Source organism: Hyla sarda, chromosome 6, assembly GCF_029499605.1.
Source record: "Hyla sarda isolate aHylSar1 chromosome 6, aHylSar1.hap1, whole genome shotgun sequence".
Lineage (NCBI taxonomy): Eukaryota > Metazoa > Chordata > Amphibia > Anura > Hylidae > Hyla > Hyla sarda.
The window spans coordinates 39,499,856-39,512,694 of record NC_079194.1 but is presented as its reverse complement, the minus strand read 5'-3'; the positions used below and the strand labels follow the sequence as shown (position 1 = coordinate 39,512,694).

At 43.7% G+C, this 12,839-nt stretch overlaps 1 protein-coding gene across 3 annotated transcripts in view; it reads right to left on the bottom strand.

Moving 5' to 3' along the window:
• Positions 1-12,839, bottom strand: part of KCNT2 (potassium sodium-activated channel subfamily T member 2) — an 814,344-nt gene that overhangs the window by 452,779 nt on the left and 348,726 nt on the right. For all 3 annotated transcript variants that reach the window (XM_056523545.1, XM_056523546.1, XM_056523547.1), the window contains exon 5: positions 4,364-4,423. In XM_056523545.1, coding sequence (XP_056379520.1) covers positions 4,364-4,423 — 60 coding nt within the window. The remainder of the gene's footprint in view (positions 1-4,363; positions 4,424-12,839) is intronic.

The following is a 12,839-nucleotide window of genomic DNA, read 5'->3' as shown; positions in this document are numbered from 1 at the left end:
CCACATTAGGTGCAGTATAGTCCCCCCACATTAGGTGCAGTATAGTCCCCCCACATTAGGTGCAGTATAGTTCCCCCACATTAGGTGCAGTACAGTTCCCCCACATTAGGTGAAGTACAGTTCCCCCACATTAGGTGCAGTATAGTTCCCCCACATTAGGTGCATTATAGTTCCCCCACATTAGGTTGGCAGTATAGTTCTCCACATTAGGTGTAGTATTGTTCCCTACATTAGGTTGGCAGTATAGTTCCCCACATTAGGGTTGGCAGTATAGTTCCCCCACATTGGGTGTACTATAGTTCCCCACATTTGATTGGAAGTATAATTCCCCCCACAAGGTTGGCAGTATAATTCTCCCCACAAGGTTGGCAGTATAATTCCCCCTACAAGGTTGGCAATAAAGTTCCCCCCACATTAGGCAGGCAGTGTTCCCCCACATTAGGAAGACAGAGTTCCCCCACATTAGGCAGACAGAGTTCCCCCAAATTAGGCAGACAGAGTTCCCCCACATTAGGCAGACATATTTCCCCCACATTAGGCAAGCAGCATTACCCCACATTAGACAGGCAGTGTTCCCCCACATTAGACAGGCAGTGTTCCCCCACATTAGGCAGGCAGTGTTCCCCCACATTAGGCAGGCAGAGTTCCCCCACATTAGGCAGGCAGAGTTCCCCCACATTAGGCAGGCAGTGTTCCCCCACATTAGGCAGGCAGTGTTCCCCCCACATTAGGCAGTCAGAGTTCCCCCCACATTAGGCAAGCAGTGTTACCCCACATTAGACAGGCAGTGTTCCCCCACATTAGACAGGCAGAGTTCCCCCACATTAGGCAGGCAGTGTTCCCCCACATTAGAAAGGCAGAGTTCCCCCACATTAGGCAGGCAGTGTTCCCCCACATTAGGCAGGTAGTGTTCCCCCACATTAGGCAGGCAGTGTTACCCCACATTAGACAGGCAGTGTTCCCCCACATTAGGCAGGCAGTGTTCCCCCACATTAGAAAGGCAGAGTTCCCCCACATTAGGCAGGCAGTGTTCCCCCACATTAGGCAGGCAGTGTTCCCCCACATTAGGCAGGCAGTGTTACCCCACATTAGGCAGGCAGTGTTTCCCCACATTAGACAGGCAGTGTTACCCCACATTAGACAGGCAGAGTTCCCCCACATTAGGCAGACAGAGTTACCCCACATTAGACAGACAGTGTTAACCCACATTAGACAAGCAGTGTTCCCCCATATTAGGCAGACAAAGTTCCCCCACATTAGACAGGCAGTGTCCCCCCACATTAGGCAGACAGTGTTCCCCCACATTAGGCAGGCAGTGTTCCCCCACATTAGGCAGGTAGTGTTCACCCACATTAGGCAGTCAGAGTTCCCCACATTAGGTAGGCAGAGTTCCCCCACATTAGGCAGGCAGTGTTCCCCCACATTAGGCAGGCAGTGTTACCCCACATTACACAGGCAGTGTTACCCCACATTAGGCAGGCAGTGTTACCCCACATTAGACAGGCAGAGTTCCCCCACATAAGGCAGACAGAGTTACCCCACATTAGACAGGCAGTGTTACCCCACATTAGACAGGCAGTGTTCCCCCACATTAGGCAGACAGAGGTCCCCCACATTAGGTGCAGTATAGTTCCCCCACATTAGGTGCAGTATAGTTCCCCCACATTAGGTGCAGTATAGTCCCCCCACATTAGGTGCAGTATAGTCCCCCCACATTAGGTGCAGTATAATTCCCCCACATTAGGTGCAGTATAGTTCCCCCACATTAGGTTGGCAGTATAGTTCCCCACAGTAGGTGTAGTATACTTTACCCACATTAGGTTGGCAGTATAGTTCCCCACATTAGGGTTGGCAGTATAGTTCCCCCACATTGGGTGTACTATAGTTCCTTACATTTGATTGGCAGTATAATTACCCCCACAACGTTGGCAGTATAATTCCCCCCACAAGGTTGGCAGTATAATTCCCCCCACAAGGTTGGCAGTAAAGTTCCCCCCACATTAGGCAGGCAGTGTTCCCCCACATTAGGCAGACAGAGTTCCCCCACATTAGGCAGACAGAGTCCCCCCACATTAGGCAGACAGAGTCCCCCCACATTAGGCAGACATATTTCCCCCACATTAGGCAAGCAGTGTTAATCCACATTAGACAGGCAGTGTCCCCCCACATTAGACAGGCAGTGTTCCCCCACATTAGGCAGACAGAGTTCCCCCACATTAGGCAGGCAGTGTTCCCCCACATTAGGCAGTCAGAGTTCCCCCCACATTAGGCAAGCAGTGTTACCCCACATTAGACAGGCAGTGTTCCCCCACATTAGACAGGCAGTGTTCCCCCACATTAGGCAGGCAGTGTTCCCCCACATTAGGCAGTCAGAGTTCCCCCACATTAGGTAGGCAGAGTTCCCCCACATTAGGCAGGCAGTGTTCCCCCACATTAGGCAGGCAGTGTTCCCCCACATTAGGCAGACAGAGTTACCCCACATTAGGCAGGCAGTGTTCCCCCACATTAGGCAGGCAGTGTTCCCCCACATTAGGCAGGCCGTGTTACCCCACATTAGACAGGCAGTGTTACCCCACATTAGGCAGGCAGTGTTACCCCCCCATTAGACTGGCAGTGTCCCCCCACATTAGGCAGGCAGTGTCCCCCCACAGACATACAGCCTCCAGCCATATACAGTGTATGGCTGGAGGCTGTATGTCTGTGTCGGAACACCGAAGATGACGTCCCGCTGGTCACTTACCATGCGCGCGTCATCCTCGGTCCTCCCCGATGCTCTCTTTGCTCTGCTTTACGGGCGCATGCCTGGAACATCAGTGACGTGACGTCCCTGCATGCTCTACCTCCCAGCGGTCCCTGCATTTTTAAAGCTAACGCGGGACCGCAGAGAGGTAACCGGGACATCCTTGTGTCCCGAAGTGACCTTTCGGGACACAGGGATGTCCGGAATGTGACGGGGGCCTGTGGCCGCGTGCCCACAGAGGGGGCTCGGCGTGCCACCTGTGGCACGCATGCCATAGGTTCGCCATCACTAATCTAATATCTATATCTATCTATCTAATATCTATATCTATCTATCTTATATCTCTATCTATCTATCTCATATTTATTTATTTATCTAACTGTATCATATCTATCCATCTCATATCTATCTATCTTATATCTCTATCTATCTATCTCATATTTATTGATTTCCTTTCTGTCTGACCACAGTGCTCTGTGATGACACCTCTGTCCATGTCAGGAACTGTCCAGAGTAGGAGCAAATCCCCATAGCAAACCTCTCCTGCTCTGGACAGTTCCTGACATGGACAGAGGTGACAGCAGAGAGCAATGAGGTCAGGCTGGAAAAAACTACACAACTTCTTCTGGAGCATACAGCAGCTGATAAGTACTGGAAAGATTAAGATTTAAAAAAAAAAAAGTAATTTACAAATCTGTATAACTTTCTGGCTCCAGTTAATTTGAAACTATTTTTTTTTTTCACTGGAGTTCCCCTTTAAAGTATACACAAGACTATTAAATGGGTTATCCAGGAAAAAACTTTTTTTTATATATCAACTGGCTCCAGAAAGTTAAACAGATTTGTAAATTACTTCTATTAAAAAATCTTAATCCTTTCAGTACTTATGAGCTTCTGAAGTTTAGGTTGTTCTTTTCTGTCTAAGTAATCTCTGATGACACGTGTCTCGGGAGCCACCCAGTTTAGAAGAGGTTTGCTATGGGAATTTGCTTCTAAACTGGGTGGTTCCCGAGACACGTGTCATCAGAGATTACTTAGACAGAAAAGAACAACCTTAACTTCAGAAGCTCATAAGTACTTAAAGGATTAAGATTTTTTAATAGAATTAACTTACAAATCTGTTTAACTTTCTGGAACCAGTTGATATATATATATATATATATATATATAAAAATAAAATAAAAAAAAAGTTTTTTCCTGGAATACCCCTTTAATTAATGGGTGTCTGCTCCCTGAATGTGTGCCCGCTGTATATTGAAGCGTATGCACATTCTTTGCTTTCTACTGTTTACAGAAGCAGTGATTTAAATAATATAAACACTTCATCATTTGAACATGGAAGTTACAGCAGCTGCTTGTTAGGGTTGTTATTTTTACAATGAATATGATCTAGGTGAGATAATGAGTCTTCCACAGAAAGCATTTCACTTATAGTGTTTTTAGTTTTAGTGAATGCCTCTTTCTATCCCACTTTGAATAGAACGGCTCATACTGCAAATAAAGTTACCTGAATGTTCAAGGCAACTCATTAAAATAGATGGAAATGTTTATTTTCCTTAATAGTGTTCTGTTCAAGATTGAAAAGGTACAGTTCTGCATTTGTACCAAATAAATATAATTTACCTTGTAGCTGAGGTAAATAAGCAAGATGGTTTCTAAAAGGCTGATGAGAGCCACCGTCACCTGTGAAAATACGTCGGGGAGAGAATCACTCACAAAATAAAGTCATAGTAATAACAAACAACTTCTAGAAAGATAATTGGAAAGACAGAGAGATTAGGGTTGAGTACAGAGTCGGCACAAGAAAAACTTTCAACATTGTATCTTGGAATTTCCTTTAAATAGTGGTCTGCAAACTGTAGTCTTCCAGATGTTGCAAAACTACAACTTCAAGCATGCTGGGAGTTGTAGTTCGGCAACATCTGGCTCTAAAGATGTTGCCGAACTAATACTTCCAGCATGCCTGAGAATGTTTGGGAGTATTGGTTTTGCAACGACTGGAGGCACACTGGTTGGGAAACATTGTCTGTTTCCTAACTCAGTGTTTCCCAACCCGTGTGCCTCCAGCTGTTGCAAAACTATAACTACCAGCATGCACTGATAGACTGTGCATGCTGGGAGTTGTAGTTTTGCAACAGCTGGAGGCCCCTGCTTGTGAATGTACAGGGTACATTCACATGGGCAGGGGGCTTACAGTGAGTATCAGGCTGCAAGTTTGCGGGAAACTCGCTGTAATCCCCCTCCCGTGTGACTGTACCCTAAAAACACTACACTACACTACACTAAGACAAAATAAAATAAAAAGTAAAAAACACTACATATACACATACCCCTACACAGCCCCCCTCCCCTCCTCAATAAAAATAAAAAAAACGTCTGGTATGCCACTGTTTCCAAAATGGAGCCTCCAGCTGTTGCAAAACAACAACTCCCAGTATTGCCGGACAGCCGTTGACTGTCCAAGCATGCTGGGAGTTTTGCAACAGTTGGAGGCACCTTGTTTGGGAATCACTGGCGTAGAATACCCCTATGTCCACCCCTATGCAAATTCATAATTCAGGCCTCAAATGCACATGGCGCTCTCTCACTTCGGAGCCCTGTCGTATTTCAAGGCAACAGTTTAGGGGTATCGCCGTACTCGGGAGAAATTGCCTAACAAATTTTGGGGGGGGGCTTTTTCTCCTTTCACCCCTTATGAAAATGTGAAGTTGGGGTCTTCACCAGCATGTTAGTGTAAATTTTTTTTTTTTGCACTAACATGCTGGTGTTGCCCTATACTTTTTATTTTGACAAGAGGTAAAAGGGAAAAAAGCCCCCCAAAATTTGTAATGCAGTTTCTCCCGACAACAGAGATACCCCATATGTGGGCGCAAAGTGCTCTGGGGGCACACAACAAGGCCCAGAAGGGAGAGTGCACCATGTACATTTGAGGTGATTTGCACAGGGGTGGTTGATTTTTACAGCGGTTTTGACAAACGCAAAAAAAAAAAAAAAAACACATGTGACCCCATTTCGGAAACTACACCCCTCACGGAATGTAATGAGGGGTGCAGTGAGAATTTACCCCCCACTGGTGTCTGACAGATCTTTGGAACAGTGGGCTATGCAAATTAAGCATTTTGTACAGCCCACTGTTCCAAAGATCTGACAGACACCAGTAGGGGGTAAATTCTCATTGTACCCCTTGTTACATTCTTCAAGGGGTCTAGTTTCCAAAATGGTATGCCATGTGGGGGTTATTTTGCTGTCCTGGCACCATAGGAGCTTTCTAAATGGGACGTGCCCCCCCGAGCAAAATTTGCTTTCAAAAAGCCAAATGTAACTCCTTCTCTTCTGAGCATTGTTGTTCGCCCGTAGTGCACTTCTGGTCAACTTATGGGGTACCTCCATACTCAGAAGAGATGGGGTTACACATTTTGGGGGGTATTTTCTGCTATTAACCCTTGCAAAAATGTGAAATTTGGGGGGGAAACACATTTTAGTAAATTTTTTTTTTTTTTTTTTTTACATATGCAAAAGTCGTGAAACTCCTGTGGGGTATTAAGGCTCACTTAATTCCTTGTTAAGTTCCTCAAGGGGTCTAGTTTCCAAAATGGTATGGTATGTGTTTTTTTTTTTGCTGTTCTGGCACCATAGGGGCTTCCTAAATGCAACATGCCTCCCAAAAACCATTTCAGAAAAACTTACTCTCCAAAATCCCCTTGTCGCTCCTTCGCTTCTGAACCCTCTACTGCGCCCGCCGAACACTTTACATAGACATATGAGGTATGTGCTTACTCGAGAGAAATTGGGCTACAAATACAAGTAAAAATGTTGTCCTTTTACCCCTTGTAAAAATTCAAAAATTGGGTCTACAAGAACATGCGAGTGTAAAAAAATTAAGATTGTGAATTTTCTCCTTCACTTTGCTGCTATTCCTGTGAAACACCTAAAGGGTTAAAACACTTACTGAATGTCATTTTGAATACTTTGTGGGGTGCAGTTTTTATAATCATTTGTGGGGTATTTATAAGATGAAGACCCTTCAAATCCACTTCAAACCTGAACTGGCCCCTGAAAAATAGTGAGTTTGAAAATTTTGTGAAAAAATAGAAAATTGCTGCTGAACTTTGAAGCCCTCTGGTGTCTTCCAAAAGTGAAAACTCGTCAATTTTATGATGCAGACATAAAGTAGACATATTGTATATGTGAATAAAAAAAAATATTTGAAATATCCATTTTCCTTACAAGCGGAGAGCTTCAAAGCTAGAAAAATGCTAATCAAATTTTGGGATTTTTCACCAAGAATGGATGCAAGTTACCACAAAATTTTACCTCTATGTTAAAGTAGAATATGTCATGAAAAAACAATTTCGGAATCAGAATGATAACTAAAAGCATTCCAGAGTTATTAATGTTTAAAGTGACTGTGGTCAGATGTTCAAAAAATGGCCGGGTCCTAAGGTGTAAAATGGCTGGGTCCTTAAGGGGTTAAATGTCCATAAAGTGACCAAACACCTTCAATACTCTTAGCAAATACTCATTTGGCCAAAATACATACAGACGTTTACCTCGGTCAGGCATGTACAGATTTTAAATAGCAAAGAAGAGTAAGACACCAACATACTTTTTGGCAATGACTTATCTCCAGGGAGAGTAAAAGATTGGGTGTCAAAATTCAATAATGTTCTATGAAAAGGTGCTCAATGCCTGATAAACCCTTTAACATCTATACTGTGTGACTCCGGTGTGAGCAGCATCAAGGACATGTCCATTTTTGCTTTATTTCATATATCTGAGGGGTACTTGTTTATATTTTTATAGGGGTATATTTATAGGTGTTAGTAAACATTAGGGATCGACCGATTATCGGTTTGGCTGATATTATCGGCCGATAATCACGATTTTGGGCATTATCGGTATCGGCAATTACCTTGCCGATAAGCGGATAATGCCCCGCCCCGACCCGACGCACCGATCCCCCCCCCCCGACCCGCCGCACCTCATCGCATCGCCCCGGCACCATTGCCTCCCCCATCCCCGGTTTTATAATTACCTATTCCCGGGCCCGAGGTCCACACTACTTCTGGCTCCTGCTGCGTCCTGCGTTACGCTGTGTGCAATGAAGAGTGACGTGACCTGACGCGACGTCACGTCACCGTCAGAGCGCACAGTGACAGCTCAGGAGGACGAGGTTCATACTGGAGAACAATGCTTTCCAGTATGAGGGCAGCTAGTACAGACAGAGACAGGGAATGGCAATGTGGACCCCGGTCTCCTGCACTTTTGCCAACCTGTTTCTGTCTGTACTATAGAAAAAGGTTATTTTAACCACCCACAATCCATATATCAGCAAAACTATTCAAGCACTTTGTCGATGATATCCTGGTAGTCTCGGAGGGCACAGAAGAAGTTTTTCAGGAATTCATTGGAAATCTCAATAATACAAATCAAGTAAATATGACTTTTACATATGAGTATGGTGATCTCACACTAGAGTTTCTGGACATTGAGATATCCATTGAAGATAATTAAATTATCACTAAAGGCTTCAGGAAAGGGATCGCAAAAAATGCGCTGCTGCACTATTCCAGCTCCCATCCTAAAAAGATGGACAGTATTCCATTTAGTCAGTTTATTAGACTGAAACTTATTAATTCGAGACAAGAGATATTTTTTAAGCAATCCGAGGACCTCAGTAATAGATTTCATGCTAGAGGCTATCCCACAGAGATCATAACAAAAGCATTTACAAAAGCCAAACAAAAATCCAGAAAGGAGTTACTTTCTAAAAATTCAAAAGTTAGAAAGGATGAAAAATTTGTTTTCTCCTTTTTCAACTCACCCATGGACAGCACTCTCTCAAATATCATACACCGTAATTGGTATATTTTGGAACAAGATCAGGACATTAAAGAAATAGCGTCTAATCGACCAATCATCACTTTTAAAAGAAATAAGACCCTAGGGGACTATATTAAAAATGTAGCCAAAAAAAAAACTAAGAAAAAACAGAGTGATTGGTTGACAGATAGGAGACCACAGGGAAATTTTAAATGTGGCCACTGTTCCATGTGTGAATACAACCTCAATAAATGCACGTTTAGACTAGGTCCCAAAATAATAGAAGTTAAGCAATTAATAACACGCAAGACTACATTTGTAGTATATTGTTAGATGTGCCCCTGTGTACAGTTCTATATTGGCAAAACTAAGAGGAGGCTATTTGAAAGAATTAGGGAACATGCGAGGTCCATAATCACAGGTAAAGATGTCCCCCGGCTCATTACCCATATGAGAGAAGTCCATAGAGGAGAGTTTAAATGTATTAAATTTGCCGGCCTAGAAAGGATACAATTAAATGAGAACGGAGGAGACAGACATAGGACACTGCTCCAAAGGGAAGCTCGCTGGATAGCAGAGCCTGACGCCACGGGAGCATTGGGCTTGAATGAGAGAAACAAGTTTTCTGCTTTTCTTTAAAGTTCTAGGTGTGGCCCTTTATTGTTTTTATATATTATATATGTTTTTACATGGATTGTTTTAAAACACTAATATACATTAGGTCTATATAAAGAGGCATTACCTGCAAACATGATGTCATTTCCGGGCCTGAAGAAACGCCCAGTGGGCGTGAAACGGGGCCGTCGCTTCGGACAGGGCTCTGTCAGACCTCCTGCCCTGCCACAGACACCGTCCCGTATGTAGCCATTGCATGCAGACTTGAATAAAGTTCACAGCATCATACCGGTGAGTGATCCGTGTCTTCTTTTTCTATTTTGGATTTTGGTTTCTACACTATCTACACTCAGCGTGAGCACCGCTGAGGAGCAGCTGTCATTAATGAGCGCTCTACCTCCAGACATTAGCAGACGCATAGCCGTTTATCCCGAGGCAGTACCAGGTGCTCTGCTTGATTTCTGAATAAAATGGGTGGAGCTTCACTGAAGCGCGGTTTACCAAAATGCTGTTAGTAATTCGTCCCCCTGTGTCCTCTGGGAAAATGTAGGTAAATTAACTTTTTTCTCCAGAAGGAGGAGTACAGTGATCCCTCAACTTACAATGGCCTCAACATACAATAGTTTCAACATACAATGGTCTTTTCTGGACCATTGTAAGTTGAAACCAGAGTCATCATACAATGTTACAGACAGTCCAGATCTGTGAAACATGTCAATGTCTGGAATAACTGACCAATCAGAATGGCCATTTCACTGGTAAAACACGTGTATTACTGAAGTGTATGCACTGACTGATGTCTGGTAGCTCCCCCTACAGTACAGAGAGGTATTACATGTTCTGTACTACTCTTTACCTGTACCAGGGTTTGCTGCTCCTTTGGACAACAGGATAGGGCGACTCCATGTTACTTTTTAAGGACACTGTGTACTGTACAGGACCATGAAGAAGCTCCTGTCCTCTACACAGACCAGTGTTTCCCAAGCAGGGTGCCCCAAGCTGTTGCAAAACTACAATTCCCAGCATGCCCGGACAGCCTTTGGCTCTCCGGGCATGCTGGGAGTTGTAGTTTTGCAACAGCTGGAGGCTCCCTGCTTGGGAAACACTGACATAGACAGTGATTTACAGCTCCCAACAGCTCTTTCTTACTTTTATATGTAAGGATTTGCTTTATCTATATTAGTTATCTACTTATTTTTCTTTAATTCTCACTTTTTCCTATTTTTGGATGACATTTTGGTGCCTTTGGAACCAATTAGCAGGTTTCCATAGAGTTATGGTCTCAACATACAATGTTTTCAGCATACAATGGTCATCCCGGAACCAATTAATATTGTAACTTGAGGGACCACTGTACTTGTGAAGAGCTTTGACATAAGACTAGGGATATCAGCCAATGAGAGAAACCCAGGGGTAGCTAGGAAAGGCATTTAGGGGTCATTATTTCAGAAGAATTAAAGGACAAGTATCATGTAAAAAATGTATCGCCTATCCCATCTATATAGTCCAATGGGAGAGCCGAAGATTGCCGAAGAGCTCTTCCATAGAGCTATATGAAGGGGGCATGGCAGCTCCCGCTTCCGGGTGGGGGGGGGGTCATGGCACGCCGCTGTATGGTGGATCCGGGGCTCTAAACAGGAGATCCGAAACATTAGATAGGGGATAGTTTTTTTTACATGATTCTTGTCCTTTAAAGGTAAGCAGACAATGTAATAGAGCAGCAGGAAATGCTAGTAGAATGCTTTGCTGTATAGGGAGAGGCATTAGCAGTATAGAGGGAAGTGCTTATGGGTGTATAGGGAGATGTATTAGCAGTAGAAAGGGAAGTGCTCCTGTCTGTATAGGGAGAGGTATTAATGGTAGAGAGGGAAGTGTTCATGGGTGAATAGGGATAGGTATTAACATCTAAAAAGGGAAGTGCTCCTGTGTGTATAGGGAGAGGTATTAGCAGTAGAGAGGGAGGGGCTCATGGATGTATAGGGAAAGGTATTAGCAGTAGAGAGGGAAGTGCTCATGGGTGTATATGGAGAGGTTTTATCAATCTCTCTATAAGGATACCAAATACAGGAGGGGAGGGCGGGACAAGCAAGGCTCTGTACAGGCTTCTGACTTGTCAATCAGCCTGCTGTGTGAGCTGGGAGCATGTCACAGAGCCTTAGTGTACAGAGCCCTGCTTGTCCTCAGTGTACAGAGCCCTGCTTGTCCTCAGTGTACAGAGCCCTGCTTGTCCTCAGTGTACAGAGCCCTGCTTGTCCTCAGTGTACAGAGCCCTGCTTGTCCTCAGTGTACAGAGCCCTGCTTGTCCTCAGTGTACAGAGCAATAGCTGTAGGGTCAATAGCAATAGCTGTACAATAGCTGTAGGGCCAAAAATATACACTTTTTTTGTTAACAATCTAAATTACAAATATACATATAATGGTATTAACTACATTATACAAAAAAGTTTTTGTTCATGACAGGTACACTTTAACCCTTTAACGACGCAGGACGTATATTAACGTCCTGCGCCGGGTCCCACGCTGCGACCCCGCATCACATAGCGTCGGTCCCAGTGCTCATCAACGGCCGGGACCCGCGGCTAATATCACACATCGCTGATGTGCGGTATTAACCCTTTAGAAGCTGCGGTCAAAGCTGACCGCCGCTTCTAAAGCGAAAGTGAAAGTATCCCGGCTAGTCAGTCGGTGAAATCGCGGCATCCCGAACAGCTTGCAGGACACCGGGAGGGCCCTTACCTGCCTCCTCGGTGTCCGATCGACGAATGACTGCTCCGTGCCTGAGATCCAGGCAGGAGCAGTCAAGCGCCGATAACGCTGATCACAGGCATGTTAATGCACGCCAGTGATCAGCATAGGAGATCAGTGTGTGCAGTGTTATAGGTCCCTATGGGACCTATAACACTGCAAAAAAAAGTAAAATAAAAGTGTTAATAAAGGTCATTTAACCCCTTCCCCAATAAAAGTTTGAATCACCCCCCTTTTCCCATAAAAAATAAACAGTGTAAATAAAAATTAAAATAAACATATGTGGTATCACCGCGTGCGTAAATGTCCGAAATATAAAAATATATCATTAATTAAACCGTACGGTCAATGTCGTACGCGCAAAAAAATTCAAAAGTCCAAAAAAGCATATTTTGGTCACTTTTTATACCATTAAAAAATGAATAAAAAGTGATCAAAAAGTCTGATCAAAACAAACATTATACCAATAAAAACTTCAGATCATGGTGCAAAAAATGAGCCCTCATACCACCCTTTACGTGGAAAAATAAAAAAGTTATAGGGGTCAGAAGATGACATTTTTAAACGTATAAATTTTCCTGCATGTAGTTATGATTTTTTCCAGAAGTACGACAAAATCAAACCTATATAAGTAGGGTATCATTTTAACTGTATGGACCTACAGAATAATGATAAGGTGTCATTTTTACCGAAATATGCACTACGTAGAAACGGAAGCCCCCAAAAGTTACAAAATGGCGTTTTTTTTCGATTTTGTCGAACAATGATTTTTTTACCGTTTCGTCATGAATTTTTGGGTAAAATGACTGAAGTCACTGCAAAGTAGAATTGGTGGCGCAAAAAATAAGCCATAATATGGATTTTTAGGTGGAAAATTGAAAGGGTTATGATTTTTAAAAGGTAAGGAGGAAAAAAC